This window comes from Drosophila serrata, unplaced genomic scaffold (assembly GCF_035046125.1).
Source record: "Drosophila serrata isolate PLE 108 unplaced genomic scaffold, ASM3504612v1 contig_308, whole genome shotgun sequence".
NCBI classification, from domain to species: domain Eukaryota; kingdom Metazoa; phylum Arthropoda; class Insecta; order Diptera; family Drosophilidae; genus Drosophila; species Drosophila serrata.
The window spans coordinates 108,874-136,636 of NW_028257206.1; the positions used below are offsets into that span (position 1 = coordinate 108,874).

The 27,763-nt window shown below is 45.2% G+C and overlaps 1 protein-coding gene and 1 long non-coding RNA gene across 4 annotated transcripts in view; one reads left to right on the forward strand and one right to left on the reverse strand.

Moving 5' to 3' along the window:
* Positions 1–27,763, reverse strand: part of LOC110187781 (uncharacterized) — a 231,703-nt gene that overhangs the window by 85,471 nt on the left and 118,469 nt on the right. The gene's annotated exons all lie outside the window — the stretch shown is intronic.
* On the forward strand, positions 21,010–22,840 carry LOC147642991 (uncharacterized). Its single transcript, XM_086837408.1, has 2 exons — positions 21,010–21,576; positions 22,390–22,840. Exons 1-2 carry the CDS (start codon positions 21,143–21,145, stop codon positions 22,838–22,840), a joined length of 885 nt encoding a protein of 294 aa, XP_086693534.1. The 5' UTR covers positions 21,010–21,142.

The following is a 27,763-nucleotide window of genomic DNA, read 5'->3' on the forward strand; positions in this document are numbered from 1 at the left end:
TCATATAAATATTAAATCGTAAGTGAAGACGAATTAATACAGTTTCTCCACGCAAATTAATGAATTCTCCGTTTTGATCAGTTATCCGTATTTCGAGTGTGCTTATTTCTCTAGTGTTGACAAGTAAATAACTCAAGTTTTGTGGTATAATGTTAATTTTATTTCCACATTCATGAAATTCATGAAGCACAGGATGTGTTCTTTTCCCCACATTTGATCCACAAACTATGTTACACTCCAATCTAACAGAATTTATTTTTAAAATATTCACAGGGTTATCCGAAATGTAAATTTTATTTTCATTTGATCTTAATTTACGCTTATTAAAACCAAATAATCGTCCAATTGATCGTTCATAATTAAAATATTTTCTCATTTTTAGTAACAACTTGAACTTGTAAAGTGTTGTGTTACATTAAACTGTTAAACTATTTTGAAGTTCATATTCCTTCTGTACCTTTAAAAATGTTGATGGGATTCGCTGAAGACTACAAAAAAGTAGTGTTAAATTGTAATCATGAACTCGTTCTCTGGCTTACAAAAAACACTGATGATATGTGATGCGGTACGGATAAGCTAACCCGCTAAAATATCGACAGTCAGTCAGTTTTAATTACGAGCCACAAAGTTTAAGAAAGTTAAGTATGTTTTTGGTATTCGAACTATGTTTGTATCTGGCCGCACTGTTTTTGGCCAAAAGCTACGTTAAATTCGGCGCCACGGTTATTCTGATCGGCGATCCTAGCAGATAAGGGAGGAGATACTGCGGTATGTTTAAGGAATAGGTTGAGGTTAAATCTAAGTATGTATTCCTCAGCAGAATAAAACACTCTCGAGCAAGCTACAAGATATGGTACTTTCTTGTTTCGGTAGAGCCCTAAGTGTTAGACTCAACTCCCGAGATTTAGATCGGCGTCAATATGTTTGTTAATACAGTTGATGGAAAAATACACAAAATTGCTATACATAACATATATTGGAAGATCCCCCACAGCGTTCCAAGTGACAGTGCTAAAATTAAAATTTTTTAAGGTACCACTCGCATTCCGGAGTTGGGATTGTTATATAAATCCAACATTGGTACAGGGAACACATCATATCTGGAATATAAAGTTGTCTGCAAATAGAGAACGTTTTGCTGTCATTGCATTTACGTTAAATGGACAGCTAATTACAAACAATTCGAGAAATGCAAAAGTATATCTAAATTCTGAAGTCTATCCCTATGAGGATTTGAATATTAAATATAACAAGAATCGGTTTGCCGTCTTGTACATGTATACAAATTTCCATGAGAGCTACTACAATCGAAAAACACGGGCTCTTCTATCCCCCATGGAGTTTATAAGGAAGGCTCCTATCGTTGTTGTTGATATCTCATACCAGAATAAGTCTGTAAAATCAGGACCGAATGATGTAAAAATTTCCACGGAGCTTAGTGTGGCGAGTGAGATGAATATAAAGGTATATTGCCTTCTCATCCATGATCGACTAGTTAAATATACCTTGATTGGTTATGGTATTCCCTAAAATTTTCAGAGGATAAGATCTTTAAATTTTTATAATCTTTGGCCGTCCACGGAGCTATCAAAAATAATGTCACTAGAAAAGAAACCCAAAACCACTTCCTCTATAACATTACATAAACTTGTAATTAGAATAAATAATTTGATGAAAATGTTTTAAAATAAAATTTTCCCCGAAAATGCGGAATATCTGGAGGACTCATTAAAATATTTTTATAAGAGGATGCCTGATACACCGCTGGTTTCAAATATACATGGACAACATTTCACATCTTGCTGTTGGGCGAATGATAATGCCAACAATGGTATCGATACGTGCGACTGCCATTTTTAAGTGTTCGCTCACAAAAATCATTACAAATTATGAAAATGTATGTTAATTTAAAACATAGCATCTGATATTTATATTTGATAAATAACATTATAATATGTAAATCAACTAGCTGTACCCTGCCACATTTCTCTGTGGCATATTGTGGTTGCACGCATGCGTGATGCCGTTGAGATTTTTCAAATACTGGAAAGACCTGGGACCGGCCACATTCACCAACAGCATGCGAAGGAAGAAACATTCATCTTGATTAGGATGCACTGTATAGAGTCTACCGATTGTATTCTCTTTGAAGATGCCAGGTTGTCCTTCGACGGGCTAGCCTTGATTTCGTCGCGCGAACACTTTTTTAGTGGCATTCCACGTGTAATAAGAGGGCACTTCTGAATACATCAAGGTTCTGGCAAAATCATCTTCCTGGCATAAGGTGAAGAAGGCAGTCAGAGTTGGATTCAGGCGGGTTCATGATTTTTTCTTGCACATTTAGTTCTGTAAAATAGACACGTTGACCATTCTCCAAATGGACTGCCAAGTAAACTACAGCTGGATAGCGTTCATGAATTGGGAACGAAAAAATTCTCCATGCAGCCTCGTTGCTGCTTATGTATCTTCCAGCCTGGTATTGAGAGATTTCATCGACAACTCGTTCTGCATTGCTGTCACCATTTTCTGCCTGAACACCAAAAACTGCTATATCGCTGCCTTTATTCACGTACTTGCAGTTATATTTAATCGACTTCACGGAATTGCAATATTCTACGTTGATGTGCGCTTTGTATGATTTTGACAATAGTGGTGAGTATGGAACCACCCAACGATTGTCTACCTCAATATCACCAATTCTCATGTTTAAATTTGCCGAAGTCCCTCCATCTTCAGTTGACCGTCTCCTATACAGAGGATATCAATCGTCCCCTGTTACGGTGTTGGCTGTAAATGCTCGAGGATATCGCTTGGAACACTTCCCGCCTACCATGCATGGTGAACATGGGTTGAGGGTACCACAAGGGCCATGGATCATGTTCTTGATGACAACTTCATGCAAATCCGTATCAACCTCGGCCCGTGGAATCTCAGCGCATATAACATCGTCGATTTCATCTGGAGTAATTTTGATAAAAATCATACAGCCAAATCAGTATGTGCGCATGCGGCAATCCTCTCTTCTGCCATTCTACTGAATACATCCAGCACTGCACAGATCCAAAAACTCCATATTTCACATTGAAATCCATCAGTGACTTGAGCTTTTGTCTGAAAACACGGGCTGTGATGTCATGCCTATCCCTAGACGATTGTCCAGGAAATAACAGCTGCACTATCTCGTCCCAAGCTGGATTGCATGTGAAGGTGATAAATAAGTCTGGACGACCGTAGCAACGAACATATGCCACGGCATCTTGAGCATATTCCTGCATGTGGCGTGGACTACCTATGTATGAGGATGGCAAAATCATGAGCTTTCCAACGTTGGTTGTATTACGGTCATTCATCGCAACATCCCGCAAATGTATATATTCCTCGGACCGAAGTTTCGTCTGATTCAGTCGGAGGAACAGCAAACGTTCTGTTTTTAATTTTTGTATACATATCGACAATGTACTGATGAAACAACTGACGACATTTCAATATATGATTGTCATCTGTCCTCCAAACCATTAATCGCTATGAGTAAAATTTCATCACGCTGCACTTTTTATTCGTTTCTACACCATTGACTGGATCTACCATCCTCACATTGAAATGGTATCCATCGGCACCATCCCAGAAGATGAGTGGATACTGCAAAGCATCGTAACAACGGTGAGTTTCTGCAACGTTTACCAATCGATCGTTTCGTCGATGTAGAATAATATCTCGAGGTTGGAACTGATCCCCGACTATGACAATTGCCACTTCGTCTATAGTTGGAGCATTATATCTCCTGATATGTTCTCCAGCAGGCGTTTTGTCTGCATGAATGACAATTTTATTGGTATCCGAAGGCATCATATCGATTGCTGTTTTGAGCAAACGAACCAAATTGTTCCTTTCGTGAAAAAGCTTCTGTAGCTGCGACATAATGTGCCTCTTCAGCGAGGTATTGATTCCATAACGTGCATCTACTTCATCTCCATCATCACCAATGAAGTACATTTGAAGAAATTTGTGTTCGCTGTCTGGGAACGGAAGCAGGGAACCTGCTTTGTTATAGATTTGTCCTTTGATTTTAAAAGTTGGCATGAATTGCACATTTATAATTTTCGCACCAAATGACGTCATTTGAAAGCAAGAGTTGTATTTCCTAATGTTCGACAGGAAATACTTCGATTCAGCAGTAGATCCAGTGAATAGAGAGTGCAGAGGCTCTGGTGGTGCTTCAAGTTGAGGCAATTTCACTTTTCCGAAAGCGCAACACAATCCTTTGGGATCGTTTTTGAATTTGAGAGCCTGACAGTATGTGCACACCTGATGCATCCGGCCAATAACGACGTTGCGATTCGAGCTATAATCAACAGTTGTATTATATTGAAATGCAAGACGATTGTATTGCAGGTTTTGATCTTCTGCAAGCTTTAAACGCGCTTCAGCTACCCTTGCCCTGTCGCGTTCATTATTTTGAGAGTGAATCAAATCGATTGCTGCAGAAAGCGACTGCCTAACTCTCAATCGTTTTCTCTTAAGCCTATCTGCTCGTCTTTCTGCTGATTCCTCGTTGTGCATCTGCATTGCTCTCAGCCGCTCAGTCTTTCGGATGGAGGCCCGCTCTTCGTCAGTCATATTCGAAATCTTACGTCTTTTTGCTTCTGTATTGCGAGTACGACGACCCAAACTCGACTTCTTGGGTGGCATGACTTCGTTTCTTACTGAAACTGAACAAAAAAGTACAATTTTAATCTCCTATTTCTTGTTTCAATATTTTTGGGATATTTGACAGGAAATGCTTCGATTCAGCTGGCTGCCTGTAGAGGGCGCAGCAGTAGGGGCACGGGGAAACGCGAAAAAACTGATATATTCGCAAACGCAGATAAGCTATCAACATCAAAAATAGACAATAACCGATCTGGAACCTCAACGCATGTTGGCTCAAAATTTGGGCTTAAACGGTTCAGAGCTTTTCAAGTCAAAAAAGGAAGTAGACATGAACAGAGCATTTATATATATATATATATATATATATATATATATATATATATATATATATATGTATTTTTTCATTGGGAAAAAGGAATTGGGGACTGCTTTTAGCAGATTTCTTTCTGCTTTTCAGATTTACTCAAAAGACACATTTCCATACCAAAGGATGGTACATCTTCTGATCAATGAAAGAAAGGATGGTGAGGGTAATTCTTTCTCGAATGTTGTGAATGGACGGGGTGGTGTGTGTGTGTGTATTTGTGTATGAGCGTGGTGAGCGTCATTCATATGGTTGGTCTTTGGGTTTTCCGTTACAACACTTGTACCCTTAGTCAATTGCATGCAACGTCCCTTTTTTAAGAGAGGATCGTGGGTGAACTGGATCGATGCGGTTTAAGATCGCTGCGGTGCGCCGTTTACAATTGCCTCCCCCGTCCCTATTTTTAAGTGAGGGGTCGTGGGATCTTACACGTGTGCTCCAGGATCGCTCGGGATCTCTTTTTTTTCGCACTCGTATCCACATCTTTGTCGGAGTACTTGAACACTTGTTCACAAGTGTTCTTTTACGTGCACTGAACCTAATTAACTGCATATGTATATTACCCCATACATTCACAGGTTGACAGCTAACCCTCATTATTTACACTTTTATTACCCTTTTTGCCGACATAAAGAACCCGAAATTCGGATATTCTTACTACTAACCTGTATCTCAATTTTATTAGCAAGTCTATTAAGGGCCTTCCCGCTTTCTGCCACTAGCCATGAATTTGTTTTTTTACGGCAGCTAGGGATTTTATATCCGCTTGGTTATCCGAGTAGATCCGTACTTTGGTGTCTCTGAGGTCCTGCCTTAAGGAAAGTTCGGTTGCTTCCCTTATTGCTAGTAACTCAGTCTGAAAGACTGTTGCTGAGTCTGAGAGATTGAATGCCTTTTCAATTCCTCAATTCTCAGCGTAGATCACAGCCCCTACGATACAGCTCATCTTGGAGCCATCGGTGTAGAGGGACACCCCGTTCTCTACTACCACCTTGTCCTTGCTCGAGTCTTCCCTTGTTGGATTTGAAGTCGAGAAGGCGTTGCCGAAGTTTAACTCCGCGATCATGTAGTCAGTTTTTTTTTATGCATTAAAAGCGTTGCTTACAAGAATCGTGCCGTGCCCGGTCTCACTGCGCTCTGTGCTGCAATATCCTTTACGAACAGCTCTATCGGCATTATATTCAGGATACGTGAGCGCATTGCTCCCACGGCCCCCGCACTCGCTGCTCGTTGTATCCGCGTTAGCTTCATTCTGTTGTATGCCCTAGCTAGTGCCGGCCACCATACTAGAGCCCCGTAGGTTAGTATTGCCCGTACCACTGCTGTGTAGAGCCTTATAATTATCTTTGCGTGTAGTCCCCATTTGTTCCCAAACATTTTCCTGCAGGAGTAGAAGGCAATGATTGCCTTCCTCACTCTTTCTGCAATGTTTATCTTCCATGAGAACTTTTTCACTCCAAGATACTTATCGAGCTCCGCCGATAAGTGCCGTTTACATGCCGTTTACATTGGGAATGTTGAAACCTGAACCTGCCATTATTTCGCTAATAACATCAGGATATGGTCCTGGTACTATCAGTACCACGTCGTCTGCGTATTTAACTGCTTTGACTCCACTGGTATTGAGATCTATCAATATGGCGTTTATGTTAATGAGGCAGAGTAGGGGCGATAAAACCGCGCCCTGAGGTGTGCCTCTCTTCACAGTCCGCGTTAGGTGAGTGCCACTCAGTTTGGCTGTGATCATCCAGCTCTTTAGCATAACCCCGATCCACTCTTGGAAGCCTCTCTCAATACCTATTAAGTTGAGGGAGCACAGGTGGTGTTTTCTTTGACTTGCCTTTACGGTAGGCGTGCTGCGCATCCGAAAGTCGATGTCTCTCTAGCGACTCCCTGATATTGACATCCAGGAGTCTCTATTGTCTTCAGGGCAAACAGCTGTTACTTTTCGGTCTGTAACCCTTTGCTTGGATGTGCCCTCTTCTGCCTGGTTTCGGTATGAATATGACTTTTACTTCAGTCCACAAGAGCGGGATGTGCGTCAGTCTTATATAAGCTTCGTAAATGGCGTTTAGCCATCTACAGATGCTTTTCTTAGCCGATTGTAGCATTGCCAGTATTATGCCGTCTGGACCCAGGCTTTTCTTCTTGTCAAAAAACCTATTGCCCATTGGATTCGCTCCGTGGTAATGATGTCTTTCGTAGGCGTGTCCGTTTGAGTTTCCTCCTCGGGTTCCGAGTTCTCTTGTAGGTGTCCTAGGAATTGAGTGTCAACTAGTTGCTCTAAAGTCTCCTCTTGATAAGGGTAGGGCTGGTGTGCCCTTTGGCGAGAATCTTGCCTAATCTCGCCGTGTCATTAATGTTTTTGAGTAACTCCCAGTAGCTTTACCAGGATTCTTTTTTGGCCATATATACTGTTTTTTTGTATGCTTTTGGTGCTTCTTTGTATAATTCCCATTCCCGGGTTACATAGCTGGTGTTGAAGAACTTTCGCGCTCCCTTTCTGAGAATGAGATCATAATAATTTGCACATAAGACTCTAAAAGCTTCTTGCAGTTCGAAGGAGGTTATGTCATCATTGTCCCATAAAACTTTATTTGTTTACCTATCAACTGGAGAGAAAATAATTAATCAGAAGGGAGGTTTCGATAGTTTGAAACTGTATCGACTTGTCCTCTTGGAGGCATCTGCTTGTGATGTCAGTACTAGGGCACCTAGATGTTTTACTCTTGCCTGCGTTAGGGCTGGGCACTTACAGATGATGCCTCAGATTCATCGCATTTCCAGCAGTTGCCGTTGTTGGTGATGCTCAGCTTGACTGCATGCGCGGCAGCCAGGCAGTGACCCGTAAGAGTTCCCACTAATAGTCTGCAGTATTGTCGGGATAGATGCAGTACGTTGTGGCTGAGTTTGTCATTGCGCTCTTTGCACATGATTTTAGATGTTTTGCAGGTTGCGGAGCTTCTTCCCCACGTGCTTTTTGCTAGTACGTCAGCCCGCCTCTCCAACTCACTTTGGAGCGTTCATGGAGAGACTGGGACGTTTTCTGTTCTATCGATAGCCAGTCCGACTCCTTCGTTTGCAAGTTCGTCTGCGATTTCGTATTCCCTGGAACCCAGTAGATCCGCACCGACGTTGTCGTTCTTTAAATATCTAGTGCGTCCCTGCTGACCAGTAAATTTTTGGAACTGACCGCAGACGACTGCATGGATTTTATCGCGGCCTGACTGTTTACAAACAGGTTTACCGCCTCACATAGGCGGGCTATTTCCTGCGCAAGCTCTGCCGCCTTCCAGATTGCGATGACTTCTCCCTGGAATATGCTGCATTGGTTTGGTAGCTTATACGTTACATACTGTAACGTTTCTATATGGCAGGCAGCACTGGTTTATCAGTAGGAGAAAAGGTTGGCTCACCTTCATTTGAGGATGATCCAGACCTCTGTATGGACGTCCGGGCTCTGGGCCCTTAAACAGGCAATCACCCTGGCGTGGTCCGTTTGCCCCTTCGGTAACCAGATGCGAGCTCAGGGTCTCTTTGGGATCTCCCTAGCCTAATCTTAAGGCCAACCAAGTGTCGCTAATCTTAGCCAAACAATCCGCATGGAAGCTCCGGGCGAACCCGTCGTCACATTTGATGACCCGGTGCCCCCTTAACGAGTCTGAGCAGTCGAAGGAGGGGATGGGACCGGTCGGTATGCTAACCAACCTGTCGGTTACCATGTCGGCCAACTTGGCCTCAATCTCCCCCACTTCTCCGACAGGAGGCGACCGTCGTCATGGTGCTCGTCCACCAGAGCCATAGCCAGACTGTCTCTGGCCACCTCGCAGAACTTCTTTGCCTTGCTGACAAAGTTTATAGCTCTCGGCTCGCCCTGTGGGTCCTTCGCCCTCTTAGGTGCTCACTTCCTGTGACCGAATGCGCTTCGCTTTTAAGCCTCGTATTCCGCGATCTCCACAAGGAATTTGGCCTTGTAATCGGCGTACCGAGGGTCGGTCTAGCCTTAGCCTCATTCTTAGCAATCTTGCCAAGAACAAAGAGGGCTCTGTTAAACGTCGCTCGCCTTTTATGGTGTGATAGTTTTGACAATTCTGAGGTAGTGCCCAACTGAGCCCCACATCTATGATTTGATTGGGGAGTTATACTTGCTGTCCCCTCGGATTGCGACTCTTCTTCGTCGGTCTCCGATACTATATTAATCTCGGCCTCAGCATCTCCTTCTCGTCCATCATTGACTGTTTTTGGGGTTTATCCTCTCCCGGGAGTTCCGAAGCTCGGCTTTTATTGTTCGTATTTTAAACATAAACGCCCGCTTTGCTCGTCCTGGCAAACGGAGCGGACCAGAGGAGGTTTGGGGCATCGAAACAAGTCGACTGCAGATTCGCCCAAAAACTGCGGCAAGGACACTTACGACCCAGGGTTGCCTGGCCCTGGGAAGGCTCTGGGCACGGGTCGCGTTACACACCTGAGTTGAGGTGAGGCTGTTTAAGGACTAGGCAAGTTCCGTCCGACTGCAATTGGTCAGCATCCCCGGTCGAACCTTGCCTGGGGACCTGCTACCAGCTCCCCTCACTTGGAGGGTATAGTCGCTCTACCGATGGTGTACATAGTTACGGCAGATGACACGGTCATCCATTGATCGCCCTGTGTACCCCATCGGCCGACGGCCATATATAGAAAACTAACTACAAAGTTTTATTCATTCCAAACTGAGAGACTAGTTTGCGAAGAAAAGTGAAGACGGACAGACGGACATAGCTAGATCGACTCGACTGTTGATGCTGATCAAGAATATATATACTACACTAATACACTAGTATTGTAGGTGAAACCTCTGAGTTACTTAAAGCAAAAATGGTCAATTTACAACAGACATTGACAATCTTCGAAAATTGTTGGAATCTGCATATATCGATGAGGGATTATCCTACGAGCATGCACATTAGTTTAGCACCAAGGAAGCCATACCGGTCATGACGAAAAATACTCGAGGCTGAAACGTTCACAATAATAAACGAAACTGTGAGCAAATACATCAATTGTAGCACAGAAATGACTGGAAATGCGAGCACCATTTTTTATATTCACAGAGGCCAGGCCAACCGTGGTAAAAACAACTGAGGAAATTATTGCGGCAGAGGCTATGGTCGTGGTTATTATCATAATATTAATAATCATAATAGCGGCCAAATCAAAAACCATTACCCCTATAATAATAACTATGGAGGGAATAACAGAGGCCACTTTAGAGGAAATTATATGGGAAATAACCAACAAAATAACTGTAATAAAAATAATAATAATAATATCAGCGTCAGAAATTTCACAACAGAAAAAGAATTTTTCTACTTAATAGACAATAGAAATGAAGCAGATATATCTTTAAAGGAATATTCCGATCATTTTGAATTCATCCAAACAGACCATATAATAAATATACAAGAAAGAAGCCAAAAAGTTACCAAAACAAAAGTATTAACTTTTATCGAAATACAAACAGATAAATACATAATTCCATATGATTTTCATATCGTAAATAAAAAATGTACAATTCCTTGTGATGGAATAATAGGTTAGATTTTATCAAAAAATACAACTGTAGGTTAGACTTCGGCCATTCGAAGATTGTCCTATAATTATACCAAAAAACAAATAAAATAAATAATAACTAACTTAGCCCGTATATATAAAAAAATTATAGAAGCCCTCATAGCCCAAAGGACGAAATTCAAGCGAAGGTACAAAAACTAATTAACAACATAGTGGAACCATCTGTATCAGCTTATAAGAGCCCACTCTTGTTGGTACCAAAGAAGTCACTTCCGAATTCTGACAAGAAAAAATGGCGATTGGTAATTGACTAAATTGCGATAATTTCCCACTCCATTGAATTGATAACATTTTGGATCAACTAGGTGAAGCAAAATATTTTTCATGCCTCGACTTAATGACAGGTTTTCACCAAATCGAGCTTGAGAGAGCTCTAGAGATATAACGTCCTTCTCAACAAACAATGGTTCATATCGCTTCACCCGATTACCATTCGGCTTATAAAACAGAATCAGAGAACAGAAACAGAGAATGATGAGTATAGCATTCTCTGGACTAGATCTTTCGAAAGTATTCCTTTACATGGATGATCATTAGTAGTCATTAGTTGTTCCGAAAAATATACGCTTAGAAACTTAACTGTCGGCAGTGAATTCGGATCTTATATGTCACATGAGCCGAACCAATTCATCTACTTCTATTTGGGCAAGTTTGCCATTTTATTGTTTAAGAGAGGTTAGAAATAGAAAGTTATATATATGACAATGATTCTAGCTATGTTCTCACAAATATTCCATTAAATAATGGAATGGGACAAATTGTATAAAGAATTAAATAATAAAAAAAATTGATTTTGACAAATCCTATAAGTCGTTATCAAGAACTCGGCAAGCACAGCAGAATACTCTGAACAAGCATGCCGAAATATTAGTAGAGCGCTTCAACACTGCGAGCATACAAATACACGACCAGAAAGACCGGCTAGACAAAGCCCATTGGTCTCGAGTATGTAAGTTCTTGAACAAATTGCGAGAGAACTTAATATACATAAAACAAAGGTATAATTTAGCCATTTCAGTGCCAACTATACTAAATACTAAATACTATACTAAAAACCCCATTGACAATCGAGACAGGTAACAAGTCAGAATTGTCAGATCCAAATCCACTTGAGCAGGCTGAGATCGAGGATGAGGAAATAGAGGAAAAAGACTCCAATAACCTCACTATTCCCGCAGTCCTAACTCAATCTGAATTGTCAGATCAGGACTCAACAGACTCTGATACCTACGACAGCATTGTAGAGCTAAAACCTATCGTAATGGCGGACGAAACCATTGCCATTGCCATTAAGGAAATATCGAATGCCATCCCGGAGTTTAATGGGCAAAGGATACACCTTCAGAGATTTGTAACAGCTTTGAAGTTGGATAACCTTACGAAAGGTACATTCGAGAATTTGGCTGTAGAAGTTATCAAATCCAAAATTATTGGATTAACACTATATTTTTCTTGGACGTTGATGCACTAAGGTCAGTACATACAAGTTGTCCGTATGACACCAGGCACGTGCCTGTTTGGGTTAGGTGTTAGTAGGCGCGATGGAAAATATAGGACAGAATACGAGGAAAATTGACTACCGGCGTGCTGCCAGATTGTTAGCTTGCATGCTTACTAAGTGTGTTAGTATTAAAGATTTTAATTTGGGAAGGGAATCTACGTTAGAGATTAGTGTGTACAAATCATTATAATTTGCACATAACACTGTAAAAGGTTCATGCAGTTCAAAGGAGGTCCTACAGTGGCGCAACACTAATGGGATATAGGATCTAGTGGTTCTACATGGTACATGGAAATTAAGCTGACTCAACAAGTCAGCACTTTCCACATCACCATGGATAAGGTTAAAAGTAAAGGTTATCCCTAGCATCGTTCTACGATTGGCTAAGGACGGCAAGTTTATTAATAGGAGTCTACTAGAGTAGAAAGGTAATCTTCGGTTTGCATCCCAATTTAAACCGCGTAGAGCGAAAAGTAAAAAGTTCTTTTGAAATGCCAAAAAAAAAGCCAAAAAGGTAAAACTGCAGAGAAATTCACAACAGAAATTGACAACCTACGTAAGCTCCTAGAAGCTTCGTATATTGATGAAGGCCTATCGGCCGAACATGCTGACAAATTCAGCACAAAGGAAGCCATCACCACAATGGTTACAAATTGTGAGCATGGTCGCCTTAAAACAAAATTGGAAGCATGCAATTTCTCGAATATGCATGAAGCCGTCACTAAGTCAATACAATGTAGTACTGATATGACAGGCAGCGCCAATTCCATATTGCACACCCAACGTGGAAATAATTATCGCGGTAAAAATTATAACAATAATTATCGCGGTAGAGGTAATAATCGTGGTAACTATAACAATACCAGATATTATCAAAATAACGGACATAATCAAAATGGTTATAACAGAAATAACAATAACCAAAATAATAATTAATACAAAAACAACCTTGGAGGTGAAAACAACCGCGGTGGAAACAACAGTAATGATGGTAACAACAACAACCACAACAACAATGTTAGAGTTACCCAAACAAATTCGGGAAACTCCCAACAACTTAAGATACACGACAGTAAACAACATTAAAGTTCACACTTTAAATCTCAGTCAAAATACATTTGTCACCTTCATAAACGTAGATACAGGAAAATAATTAGTTTTCTACTAGATACAGGCGCGGAGATATCCATAATTAAGGAAAATGCCGATAATTTTCAAAGTATTCAAGATAAGCACATCATGAACATACAGGGTATAAGTCAGGAAGTTACCAAATCAAAAAGTTTAACTTTTATTGAAATTCAAAGTTTTAAGTACATAATTCCACATGATTTCCATATCGTAAATATGCAATTCACTATTCCATGTGATGGAATACTAGTAATCGATTTTATCAAAAGATACAACGGTCAATTAGATTTCAAGCCGTCTGAAGACTGGCTTATAATAAGACCAAATAACCTCAAATATCAGATTTATGTTCTAATAGCATACAGTTCTGGCAACAACTCCCTAATTTAATTTATTCATTTATTAATTTATTTATTATTTAATTTATTACCCTTTTTGCCTACATAAAAAAACCCGAAATTCGGATATTCTTACTACTAACCTGTATCTCAATTTTATTAGAAAGTCTATTAAGGGCCTTCCCGCTTTCTGCCACTAGCCGTGAATTTGTTTTTTTACGGCAGCTAGGGATTTTATAACCGCTTGGCTATCCGAGTAGATCCGTACTTTGGTGTCTCTGAGGTCCTGCCTTAAGGAAAGTTCGGTTGCTTCCCTTATTGCTAGTAACTCAGTCTGAAAGACTGTTACTGAGTCTGAGAGATTGAATGCGTTTTCAATTCCCCAAATCTCAGCGTAGATCACAGCCCCTACGATACAGCTTGTTTAGATGAGGCCCACTGTGCCGCCTCTGCACGCGGAGCTTTCCGAGCACGCGCCTCCCTTGCTCTCGCGCTCCGACTCTCGGGTCTAAAGTGCCGACCATCGGCGATCTCCCGCGCTCGTATTTGGAGAGCAAAGCGGCCGAGAGCTCGGCTTAGGGTTAAGCTAGTAGTTAGTCTTATGTATGCAGCGAAATAAAGCTGATGAAAATTTGAATTGCCCACGACGCCCCCGCCTTACTTACTTTCGTTTGCGACGTGGGAACTTTTCCTTGGACTACATCCATCCAGGATCTTGCGGCAGGACGCCCCCTTCACATTTGGTCCTTCGAGCCGGATAATACCGACAGGATATCCTTCCGCCGTCTTACCAGCATTTCCCGGCAACTGTCCGCCAAGATAAGTACGACCTCTTCCGTTTTCCGTTCTCGCTGCCGTTTATTTTAGCAGTGGGCCGAACTTTTAAATTCGGTCGCACCGCTGAAAAATTTAATGTTTTTCTTCGTGTCAACTCCCCGTCCGAGTTTTCTTTTCTGAAACCGCGGCGGTGAGAAATTTCATTTGCTATTCACCTCCGAACTTCGAAATTTTCCATCCGTGTCCGTTTCGTGTGCGCCGCCATCTTCCTCGCCGTTTCTTCGATTCCCCGTTGCTCCTCCACTTGCCAATGGTCGAGGCCTATGTGCTGCAACTACACACACACGCATTCTTCACTTGTGCTAATATTTCCGCATATAAAAAGTCCCCCCGTGAACAGGGAAAGTGTGTTACCAAAAGAAAGACAGAATTAATATCGGGCAGCCGGTGTGCGCTTGTTGCGGAATTCCCCCTGCTCGCCGAACAGTCCGCCGCTGTCACGCTATTCTTTTCGCTAATTTTCTCTACACATTTTTTCTTCGTTCGCACAATTCAAATACAGTCCACTCCTCGACGCTCCACTGTGCCAATATCAACCCTACATATTCCAGCTATTACATCCATATACATATACACACGCCCGCACAAGGGCTTATCAAGTAATTATTTGTCATATTGAGCAGCTTCGCGCTAGTCTATGCTGAGCATCGAGCGCCCAGCTATTACAGCCATAACCATATACACACGCTCGCATAAGGGCATATCACGTAATTACTTGCCTTTTTTCTCGTCTCCTCTTTGTGCCTAGAGCGTGTGCCATACTGATACTTTCCACAGCCAAACAGTGCCGCCGAAACAAAATCCGCCACCTACAAATTTTTAAAGAAAATAAAATGAAACAAGGATTTAAAATTATGCGAAATTTATAAATCCTATCCTTTATCTATATACATTTACAATACATACAGATTTATTGGGCAAGCTTCGCGCGATGCTGCGCTGAGCATCGATCTCCACTTTCATTTTACATACGTCCATACATATATCGGGCAAGCTTCGCACTACTCGGAGCGGAGCAGCAAAACCCAAACACAAACGAGGGTTGTTTTTTTTTGGTTTTTTATTGTCGTCAATTTAGCCGCCCCCACGGCCGTGTTGTTCTTGGGATCTTCATATACGCACTGCTTGCTGACGGCATAACACATCAAGCAGTTCCGCTACCAAGAAGCGAGTTCTTTTTATTCCACCTTTACGGCTCAACCAATAGGCATTCCCGGCTAATTAAAAATTAAAAGTTATTTTGTTTCGGGTTGCGCGACAGTTACCAACACAACTAAAATCCGAACTCCCTCCGTGCTGAATTATTTTTACATTTAGCCACAGCCGGCGAGTTGTTGTTGTGTTGGCCGTTTAATGCTTGGGCCACCCAGCAAGCAGTTCCGCAACAAAAACAAATCGAGTTTATTTTTTAAAATTCCACACGGTCAAACCAGAAGCATTCGCGGCTAATTAAAAAAAAATTAAAAAAAAAAGAGAATTATTTTGTTTTCGGGTTGCGAGACGGGTACCCATATAAAAGAGATTTGATTATTTTTACACTTAGTCGTCACAGCCGGCGAGTGGTTGTTGGTTTGGGGTCCCTCACATGTGCACTGTGCACATGTGCAAAACAAAAACGAGATTTTTTTCTAAATTCCACACAGAGACATTCGCGGCTAATTAAAAATTCAGAAAAATTATTTTTGGGTTCGGGTTGCGACATAATTCCCACTACCACTCGAATCCGAACTCCCACCCCCACGATCTGCGACTGCGGCGGTTGCTGACATTTCAGTCGGCTTCCTCGATCCGAACGTCAAGCCTTGTGGCCGAGGTTCAGCTCTTGTTTTTTCTTTTCTCCATTTTCTCCATTTGGGCGACCCAGTCTGTGCGTTAGTGTGACCGTCCTCTCGTCCTACAGTCGACAAGTCCTGATCTACAGCATTCTATTCCGAGAATGCCCACGGGAGACGACAAAAAACCGCGTCCGATCCCATCCATCCGTTTGGACAGATCCCAATCCGCATCTCCGCGGGCGTCCCAATTGAAGCCAAAGACTACTACGGCCATCTCAAGGGCAAAAAGCGACGAGTCTGTCGAAACCATTCGCGGTTCCTCGCCGGTAACAACTCGGTCAGCTGCAAAAATGGCTCAGAATGCGATAGATGCCGCTCTCAAGCGCTTCATTGCCACCACAGATCGGGTTAGCCACTTCGAGGGTACGATCCACACTCCGGGCGCCCTGGAGACTGAACGATTCTCCCCCTACATGTGCCAGGTTCATAAGGACCAAATCCGGGCTTTGTGGGAAAAGGTGGAGACGAACTACGAGAGCTGCTCCGAACTGCTCTTCGGATCCGACGACGGCGCGGACACTTCGACGGTGTTAGAAGCTAAATATAGCTACTGCTACTCCGTCTACTCCAGGTGCGTGGCCCAGCTGCAGGAGATTATAGCACGGGGCGCGGCCCAGTCCACTCTGGCTGCCAGCAGCGCCTACACACCCCCTTCCACAGGTTGTCGTTTACCACCGGTAGACACCGAGGTGTTTGCGGGCGACTATCTTCGCTGGCCCACCTTCAGGGACTTGTTCACGGCGATTTATATTAACAACTCTCGGGTCACTCCAGTCGAAAAATTGTTCCACCTGTTGTCGAAAACAAGTGGCGACGCGAACGCCATAGTTTCCAAGGCCCCGCTCACCAATGAAGGTTTCGTCTCGGCGTGGCGAAGCCTCACCGACCGCTTCGAAAATCGAAGATTATTGGTTAACAGCCAGTTGAAAATCCTGTTCAACATCCAGGCTGTCCCTCAAGAATCGGGAGTCGCGCTGAAGGAACTGCAAGGCACCATCCAAAGCTGCCTTACCGCGCTAAAAATGTCCTCCATTCAAGTTGAGGCTTTGGATTGTCTGTTGGTTTATATGGTTTCCTCAAAACTTCCCAAAGTAACTCTTTCTCTGTGGGAACAATCCATCCACAACAAAGCCGAGATCCCAACCTGGAAGGAGTTGGATGCTTTCTTGACCGAGCGTCATCGCACTCTGGAGGCCATCGACGATGTCAGATCGGCACCCACGAGCGCTCCGGTTCGCAGGCTCAACTCGTACGAGACCCGAGTGGCTCCAGCCTCCAAGGGGTGCGATCTCTGTTCCCGAGAGAACCACCCCGTGCGCTTATGTCCACGGTTCCTCGAGATGGACGTGAGTGGGCGCTCCGAATACATTAAGAGAAAGCAGCTCTGCCTGAACTGTTTTGCACAAGGGCATCAGCAGCGGGACTGCCCCAGCGCTCACAGCTGCTCCACCTGCCACAGCCGTCATCACACGCTCCTGCACCGCGGTAATCCGTTTGCAACCGGTCCAAATCCGTTGGCGTCGACCAGGCCCCGGCCCGGGCCTACTACCAGAGGGACGGGAGATACAGACGAGCACTCAGATGTACAGGTGTGTTTCGCTTCCGGCTCAGGAGCCGTCCTGTTGGGCACCGCCCTCATCACTGTGTGCCATTTGGGGTGCAGTTTCCAGGCGCGAGCCTTAATAGACTCGGGGTCCGAGGCGACCTTCATTACGGAGCGGCTGTTCAACCTGGTTAAGCTTCCCTTCAAGACGATCCAGGCCCAAGTTTCCGGCCTTAATCAGTCTGTGTCCGCTCAGTCCACCAAAATGTGCCATTTTTCTATTCAGTCGCCAGTCAGACCCGGGTTACAACTTGAAGCCGCAGCTTACGTTCTCCCGCAGCTGTCCGGCAATCTGCCCTCGTATCCGATTCCGCGAGCCCTTCTTAAGGGGCTTCCCGACGTCCCCCTGGCAGATCCCAAGTTCTTCGAGAGCTCCCAAATCGACGTCTTAATAGGAGCTGACATTCTCCCATCAGTCCTCCTCGGCAACTTCAAGGCTAACATCTGCGGGTCGCTTCTCGGCCAGGAGACCATTTTTGGATGGGTGTTGACAGGGCCCTTGTCTCCGGCCACTCCCCGCAGTTTGTCTGCCTTTTCCACACGAGTGTCCTGCGCCCCGGCCAACTCGCTGGATAAGCTCCTGACCAAATTCTGGGAGGTGGAGGAAGTGTCAACACGAATCGGCCCAAAATCGGATGAAGTCTGCGAACTCAATTTTGTCCGGACTATCCAGAGGGACGATTGTGGCAGGTATGTCGTGTCGCTTCCCTTGCGCGATCCTGAGCACCATGGTTCGGAATTAGCGTCTTCACGATCCTTTGCTCTTGAAAAGGGACCCGCCCCTAAAAGCCAGGTATGACGCGGTGATTCGGGAATACCTTGACTTGGGGCACATGATCGAGGTTTCTCCGACTAGCCACTCCACAACTTACTACCTTCCGCACCACGCGGTTCTCAAACCCGAAAGTACGACCACCAAGGTGCGGGTGGTCATTAACGCATCAAGCCCTTCCGCAAACGGGATTAGCCTGAATGATATCCTTTATGCAGGCCCAGTCTTACAGTCCGACCTAAGCATTCAAATCCTAGTGGCGGTATTTTAAGTTTGTTTTTAATGCTGACATCGAGAAAATGTATCGCCAAATTTGGGTAGATTCGAAATATACTCCTCTCCAACGTATCCTCTTTCGTAATTCCGATGGGGACATCCGGGACTATGAGTTAAGGACTGTCACCTTTGGAGTCAATTGCGTCCCCTTTCTAGCGATCCGTGTCCTGCAGCAGCTCGCCGACGACGAAGCCTCGAGGTTTCCGCGGGCCAGTCAAATTATCCGGCGGTTTATGTATGTTGACGACATTCTTGCGGGAGCCGACTCCCAAGCCGAGGCGAAGCTTGCAATCCGCGAGCTGCAGGAGGCCCTGGGTTCGGCAGGGTTCCCACTTCGAAAATGGACCTCCAATAGCAAGACGATACTGGCGGGCATTAAGAGCGACCACCTCTTCCGAGCTGATTTCCTGGAAATAGACGCAGAGAGCACGGCCAAGACTCTGGCGGTGCGATGGAAGGCGACAACAGACGAGTTTTTTTTCATTCCGCCAGAGTTGACCTCAGAGTCGGTATTCACGAAGCGCCAGGTCCTGTCCCAGATTGCCAAATTGTTCGACCCAGCAGGCTGGCTCGCCCCCTTTATTGTCCGGGCGAAGATGTTTATGCAGGACCTCTGGCTCCAGGATTTAGGGTGGGACGACGTCCTTCCCCAAGAGTTCTCTCAACGATGGGTTGACTTACTAGAGAATTACTCCGCGCTCGACCAAGTCCGCATTCCTCGATGGGTCGCGTTCCGCCCTCATTTAGAAATCGAGCACCACGGGTTCTGCGACGCTTCGCAGAAGGCATATGGCGCCGCCATCTACGTCCGCGTGGAGGTCGAGTCCACAGTAATGACGAGCCTGCTAACGGCGAGGACCCGAGTGTCCAAAGTGAAAACGGTGTCACTCCCTCGGTTGGAGTTGTGTGGAGCTCTGCTGTTATCCGAAATGGCCAGTGCCGTGCTCCCGGAAATGCCAGGGCCGGCGTTCATCCTACACTGTTGGACAGACTCGACGATTGTCCTCGCCTGGTTGCGCAGACCGGCGTGTCACTGGACGACATTTGTAGCCAATCGGGTTACCAAGATTACCCAGCTGACCGAGGTGGACAACTGGGCACATGTCCGCTCCGAGCAAAACCCAGCGGATCTCGCCAGCCGGGGGGCAACGCTGCAAGACCTCGCAAACAGTCAGCTGTGGTGGCATGGGCCCCCCTGGTTGACGAAGCCGCGTTGCGAGTGGCCGAGTCAAAACACTGACTCCCCCGTGACTGAAATCGAGACGCGGGCAATCAAGGCCCACGTCGCGATGACCCCCCCGGAAGACATCCTGGAGCGTTTCTCCACCCTCGACAGGGCCTTGCGAGTCCTGGCTTATGCCTATCGCTTCATCCAGCGCTCTCGGAAGATCAAGCTTCCGGCTGAGGACCCCCTGACGGCGACCGAGATTGCCTCGGACGAACGACTGCTGGTGGCGGCTGCGCAACGCAGCGCGTTCACCCCTGAGATCAGCTGCTTAAGCCACGATCGACCACTACCGGCATCCAGTCCCATTCAAAATTTGAACCCGTTTATTGACGCACAGGGGCTCATGAGAGCCTGCGGCCGGGTCACGACTTCCGATCTTCTCCAATATGACGAGCGGCATCCGCTAATCCTTCCGTACAATTGCCGTTTGTCCCGACTACTTGTCCACTTTACGCATCGCATAACACTGCACGGCGGTAATCAGCTAATGATCCGTCTGATCCGCTCCAAATTTTGGATTCCGAGGGTAAGGAATCTGGTGAAGTTCGTCATCCGTTCGTGTAAAGTGTGTGTCATTCACCAGAAGAAGGTGCAGACGCAACTCATGGGAGAATTGCCCAAGGAACGGACGTCGTTCTCGCGCCCCTTTACCTACACCGGTATGGACTACGCCGGCCCCTTCGACATTAAAAACTACACGGGCCGGGCCTGTCTGATTACAAAGGGATATGTTTTGGTGTTCGTGTGCTTCTCAACTAAGGCCATCCATTTAGAGCCTACTTCGGACCTTACGACGGAGAAATTCCTCGCCGCTTTCGCCCGGTTCGTGTCCCGAAGAGGATGCCCCCGTCAAGTGCAGTCGGACAACGGGAAGACCTTTGTAGGGGCTGCGACACTACTCTCCCGTAATTTTCTTCAAGGCTTGAAGGGGGCTGTAACGAGTGCCTATAGCCATCAACAACTTATCTGGCATTTCATTCCCCTGGGAGCCCCCCACATGGGAGGCCTTTGGGAAGCAGGTGTCAAAAGCTTCAAGACCCTCTTTTATAAGTCGACGGCAACAAGGAAATACACCTTTGAAGAGCTGTCCACCCTCTTGGCTAAGATAGAAGCTTGCCTGAATTCGCGCCCGATTGCGCCCATGTTCGAAGACCCCGCCGACCTCTTGGCTCTTACTCCGGGCCACTTTCTGGTTGGGGGCCCCCTCCTCACTGTGGTTGAACCCGAGATAAAGGGGGATACCACATCCATTATTAATCGGTGGCAACACCTAAAGGCCCTCCAACAGCAGTTTCGGCAGCGGTGGAAGGAGGAGTATCTCAAGGAACTCCATAAGCGAAACAAGTGGCGGGCCCCCTCAAGAGACCTCCGTGTAGGAGATATGGTGGTGGTCAAGGAAGACAACCTCCCGTCCAACAAATGGCGGTTGGGAAGAGTCGACGCGGTGTTTCCGGGTTCCGATGGTCATGTTCGTGTGGCCGACATTCGTACTGCGCGGGGGCTCATCAAACGCCCTTTAGCAAAGGTGGTTCTCCTGCCGACGGATGCGTCCTCCGGCCCACAATAGTCTATCGCCAATAACCGACGTCATGTGTTGTCTCGTAGCTCTAATCCGTAGTTCTTGTTCGTTGTCCACACCCAGTACTGATTCCTTTCTTCTTTATCATCATAGTCCAGCAGTCTACTCAGCACGATGCCCCCACGCCCACGCAACGCTATCGCACTGGAGCGCAGACGTACTCGAGGTACTGTGTCCTACCGATGCCGAGTCTGCAGGGGGATCCACCCATTGCGTAAGTGTCGGCGCTTTCTGCGCCTGAATGCCGAGAAGCGGCTACGGGCAGTACTCGCCAATCGGTACTGCCCGAGGTGTCTGGCCCACGAACACTCGGACGGAGCGTGTCGGCGGGGGGACCGGTGCAAAACATGCGGCCAGGAGCACCACACGCTGTTGCACCTGAACGAGCCGCCGATGACTCCGCACCAACCGCGTCAGGAGGCGCGTCGGTCGCGAGATGCCCCCGCCACGTCTCGGCGCGCTCCCACTGCGTCCCGGCCGCCGTCCGCCGCTCCACGGAGTTCGTCCACCGCGCTCCTGCCCTCGTCCGTCGAGCAAAGGCAATCATCCGCCATTGGCCAGGGGCCCACGCGGAGCGTAGCCACGGCCCCGACGCTGTCGTCGCTTCTGCAGCGGCACTGCGTGAACGTGCTCCCGACCGCCTTGGTCCGGATTGACACCGGGACCCGGATCTTCAATACGGCCGCGCTGATAGATCCGTGCACACCTACAAGCTGCATCGACGCGTCGTTGGCGGCGAGTTTCCGGTTGCCTACGACGCGCGTTGGCGGTGACCAAATCTGTTCGGCCACGATTGGGTCGAGAATCGATAGCCATATCCGGCTGGACGTGATGTTTAAGATTGAGCCTCACGTTCGCATTTGCACTCCAATCCGGGAAGTAGGCGAATCGGTGCGGACCCACTTCCGGGACATCACATTGGCGGACGAGCGGTTTTACTTACCGGCTACGATCTCTGTGGTCCTCGGCGCGGACATGTATCCGCGAGTGATGCAGCCAGGGTTCGTTAAAATCCAGGACGGACTGCCAGTGGCCCAAAGCACCGTTTTTGGATGGGTCGTCTCCGGAGCCTGCCACCAGCAAAGCGGCCGAGAGCTCGGCTTAGGTTTAAGCTAGTAGTTAGTCTTATGTATGCAGCGAAATAAAGCTGATGAAAATTTGAATTGCCCACGACGCCCCCGCCTTACTTACTTTCGTTTGCGACGTGGGAACTTTTCCTTGGACTACTTCCATCCAGGATCTTGCGGCAGGACGCCCCCTTCACACAGCTCATCTTGGAGCCATCGATGTAGAGGGACACCCCGTTCTCTACTACCACCTTGTCCTTGCTCGAGTCTTCCCTTGTTGGATTTGAAGTCGAGAAGGCATTGCCGAAATTCAACTCTGCGATCATGTAGTCAGTTTTTTGTATGCATTAATAGCGTTGCTTACAAGAATCTTGCCGTGCCCGGTCTCACTGCGCTCTGTGCTGCAATATCCTTTACGAACAGCTCTATCGGCATTATATTCAGGATACGTGAGCGCATTGCTCCCACGGCCCCCGCACTCGCTGCTCGTTGTATCCGCGTCAGCTTCATTCTGTTGTATGCCCTAGCTAGTGCCGGCCACCATACTAGGGCCCCGTAGGTTAGTATTGCCCGTACCACTGCTGTGTAGAGCCTTATAATTATCTTTGCGTGTAGTCCCCATTTGTTCCCAAACATTTTCCTGCAGGAGTAGAAGGCAATGATTGCCTTCCTCACTCTTTCTGCAATGTTTATCTTCCATGAGAACTTTTTCACTCCAAGATACTTATCGAGCTCCGCCGATAAGTGCCGTTTACATGCCGTTTACATTGGGAATGTTGAAACCTGAACCTGCCATTATTTCGCTAATAACATCAGGATATGGTCCTGGTACTATCAGTACCACGTCGTCTGCGTATTTAACTGCTTTGACTCCACTGGTATTGAGATCTATCAATATGGCGTTTATGTTAATGAGGCAGAGTAGGGGCGATAAAACCGCGCCCTGAGGTGTGCCTCTCTTCACAGTCCGCGTTAGGTGAGTGCCACTCAGTTTGGCTGTGATCATCCAGCTCTTTAGCATAACCCCGATCCACTCTTGGAAGCCTCTCTCAATACCTATTAAGTTGAGGGAGCACAGGTGGTGTTTTCTTTGACTTGCCTTTACGGTAGGCGTGCTGCGCATCCGAAAGTCGATGTCTCTCTAGCGACTCCCTGATATTGACATCCAGGAGTCTCTATTGTCTTCAGGGCAAACAGCTGTTACTTTTCGGTCTGTAACCCTTTGCTTGGATGTGCCCTCTTCTGCCTGGTTTCGGTATGAATATGACTTTTACTTCAGTCCACAAGAGCGGGATGTGCGTCAGTCTTATATAAGCTTCGTAAATGGCGTTTAGCCATCTACAGATGCTTTTCTTAGCCGATTGTAGCATTGCCAGTATTATGCCGTCTGGACCCAGGCTTTTGTTCTTGTCAAAAAACCTATTGCCCATTGGATTCGCTCCGTGGTAATGATGTCTTTCGTAGGCGTGTCCGTTTGAGTTTCCTCCTCGGGTTCCGAGTTCTCTTGTAGGTGTCCTAGGAATTGAGTGTCAACTAGTTGCTCTAAAGTCTCCTCTTGATAAGGGTAGGGCTGGTGTGCCCTTTGGCGAGAATCTTGCCTAATCTCGCCGTGTCATTAATGTTTTTGAGTAACTCCCAGTAGCTTTACCAGTATTCTTTTTTGGCCATATATACTGTTTTTTTGTATGCTTTTGGTGCTTCTTTGTATAATTCCCATTCCCGGGTTACATAGCTGGTGTTGAAGAACTTTCGCGCTCCCTTTCTGAGAATGAGATCATAATAATTTGCACATAAGACTCTAAAAGCTTCTTGCAGTTCAAAGGAGGTTATGTCATCATTGTCCCATAAAACTTTATTTGTTTACCTATCAACTGGAGAGAAAATAATTAATCAGAAGGGAGGTTTCGATAGTTTGAAACTGTATCGACTTGTCCTCTTGGAGGCATCTGCTTGTGATGTCAGTACTAGGGCACCTAGATGTTTTACTCTTGCCTGCGTTAGGGCTGGGCACTTACAGATGATGCCTCAGATTCATCGCATTTCCAGCAGTTGCCGTTGTTGGTGATGCTCAGCTTGACTGCATGCGCGGCAGCCAGGCAGTGACCCGTAAGAGTTCCCACTAATAGTCTGCAGTATTGTCGGGATAGATGCAGAAGAGCATTGCGCTCTTTGCACATGATTTTAGATGTTTTGCAGGTTGCGGAGCTTCTTCCCCACGTGCTTTTTGCTAGTACGTCAGCCCGCCTCTCCAACTCACTTTGGAGCGTTCATGGAGAGACTGGGACGTTTTCTGTTCTATCGATAGCCAGTCCGACTCCTTCGTTTGCAAGTTCGTCTGCGATTTCGTATTCCCTGGAACCCAGTAGATCCGCACCGACGTTGTCGTTCTTTAAATATCTAGTGCGTCCCTGCTGACCAGTAAATTTTTGGAACTGACCGCAGACGACTGCATGGATTTTATCGCGGCCTGACTGTTTACAAACAGGATTACCGCCTCACATAGGCGGGCTATTTCCTGCGCAAGCTCTGCCGCCTTCCAGATGGCGATGACTTCCCCCTGGAATATGCTGCATTGGTTTGGTAGCTTATACGATAGCCTTGTCTCGGGGTGCGTACAGTACATGCCCGCTCCATCTCCTTATTCCATCTTGGAGCCGTCAGTGCATATGTTGAGGTATCGAGCATGGTCCTGAACCGTTTTCCAGTCTCCAGGTCCCATGAATTTTGATATTTTCACATCAGGGCAAGTTCTAGGTGTCATGTAGTCAGATATACTTCCCATGGTTCGACCAAGTGAGCTGTGCCCGTATCCCTGTGTCGACATATTTCATAGCGCTACTACTAGGCGTTGTGCAGTCTTTCCCGCGGTCAGTTGCGCGTGGATATCCAGGGGATCAATTCCAATTAGAGTCTCAAGAGCTTTTGTAGTGGTTGACCGCAGAGCCGCAGATATGCAGAGCAGTGCCTGCCGCTGAGTTCTCCATAAGCTTTTTGTAGGTCCACTTTTCCATGGCTTGCCACCACACTAAGACTCCATATAGCAATTTCGGTCGCACCACCGATATGTAGACCCAGTGCATCAGAGCGGGTGAGAGGCCCCATGTGCTGCTGAGAATCTTCTTGTATGCATATAGGACAATGGTGGTCTTTTTCACCTTCTCTTGTACATTGGGTTTTCATGCCAGATTGCTGTCCAATACAGTGCCAAGGTATTTAACTTGTGTTTTCGGGGTCAGCCTGGTTGTATTTATTTTTGGGGGATCAATGGTGGTACCTTGTATCTCTTAGTGAAGAGAATGAGGTCCGTCTTATCCGCAGTGATATTGAGTCCTACCTTGTCCGTCCACTCACATATCTACCTGAGTGTTAAGTCCATGATCGAGTTAAAGATCGATGGACAAACTCCCGTGATAATTATGCTTGTCATCAGCATAGGCTATTGTCTTCGAGGCCTTCCTCTCGATCCTTGTGATTAGGACGTCGACCACTAGATTCCATAGGAGGGACGATAGGACTCCCCCTTGCGGCCTCTGTGCGCTCCTTTCACCATGAAAGCGGTGCCCCAATCTGATTGTACCCGTCTGCAACTTAGTTGATTCCCTATCCAAAAGTAGATGGCGGGGTTGCTTGTTGGTCGCTCCTTAGCGCTCCATTATTGCGTCTGTGCTTACATTATTATTTTTATTAATGGCAACGAATACTCATAAGCGATTTGACTAAATATTTAGTAGCCATACCAATATCAAATAAAAATGCCAAATCATAAGCTAAAGCAATTTTTGGAAAACTTATTTTGAAGTACGGTCCAATGAACCCTTTCATTACAGACATGGAAACAGAATATATAAAATCAATGATTACAGAATTGTGCAAGTATTTAAAAATTGACAATATAAAATCTCCTGCACACCACCACCAAACAGTTGAAACAGTCGAAAAAAACCATAGAACTTTTAATGAATTCATTCGATCATACATTTTATTATATAAAACTGATTGGGACGTATGGCTCCATTTTTTGTATACTGTTTCATCACGACACCCTCTATGGCACCTACCAACTCAATTTAATATGACAGATAAAATAGAACCACTCTATAACGTAAATGACTATGCTAAGGAATCTAAATTTGGATTAGAAATAGCTTATAAAAGAGCTAGAATTATGATAGAGGAAAATAAAAAGAGGAATAAATAACTTTATGACCTTACAACTAACGACATAGACATAGCAATAGGAGAAATAGGTATAGGAATAAGAATTTAAAAACGAAACAGGGCATAAAATAGATTTTAAATATATAGGTCCGTATTCAGTTACGCATATAGGGGAAATAGGAAATATGGCGATTACTAACAGCAGGAATAAAAAACAAACTGTTCATAAGGGTAGATTAAAATTTTTTGTAAAGTAGATATTTGTAGAATGGCCATACAAAAAAGAAAAAATAGCAATTATAAATGCAAAACAAAACATAAAAATGTTTATTAACAACTTATTTTCCTTAATATAACTTTAATAATAGATATATAAATACAAATATATACACAAAAAAATAAAAATTAAATAAATAAAAATATAAATAAATTTATTAATTAATAATCGCATCAATTTTTTTAAAAATTGTACCTGCTTAATTTTTCTTATTTTCCCAATATTAACCCAATATATATCATAGAAATATAATATATATAAGAACTAGCAAATCAACTTCAAATTATTACGTTATTTTTCAAAAGGAGGGAGATGTAATATGCACATTTCAAGTACACTGTCCTAAAATGAAGAAAAAGCAAAAAAGTGTAACACTTAATATCTATCTTGGTGTAATCATATAAGCCAAGCGAATCAAAACATTCTGCAAGTGGTTAAAATGTGAATCGCCACTTATGCCTTGGGCGAAAATGCAAGTGTCAGCGGTTCCAACGCATTGATCGCGATATATTTACCGCTCATCTATATGTGCATAAC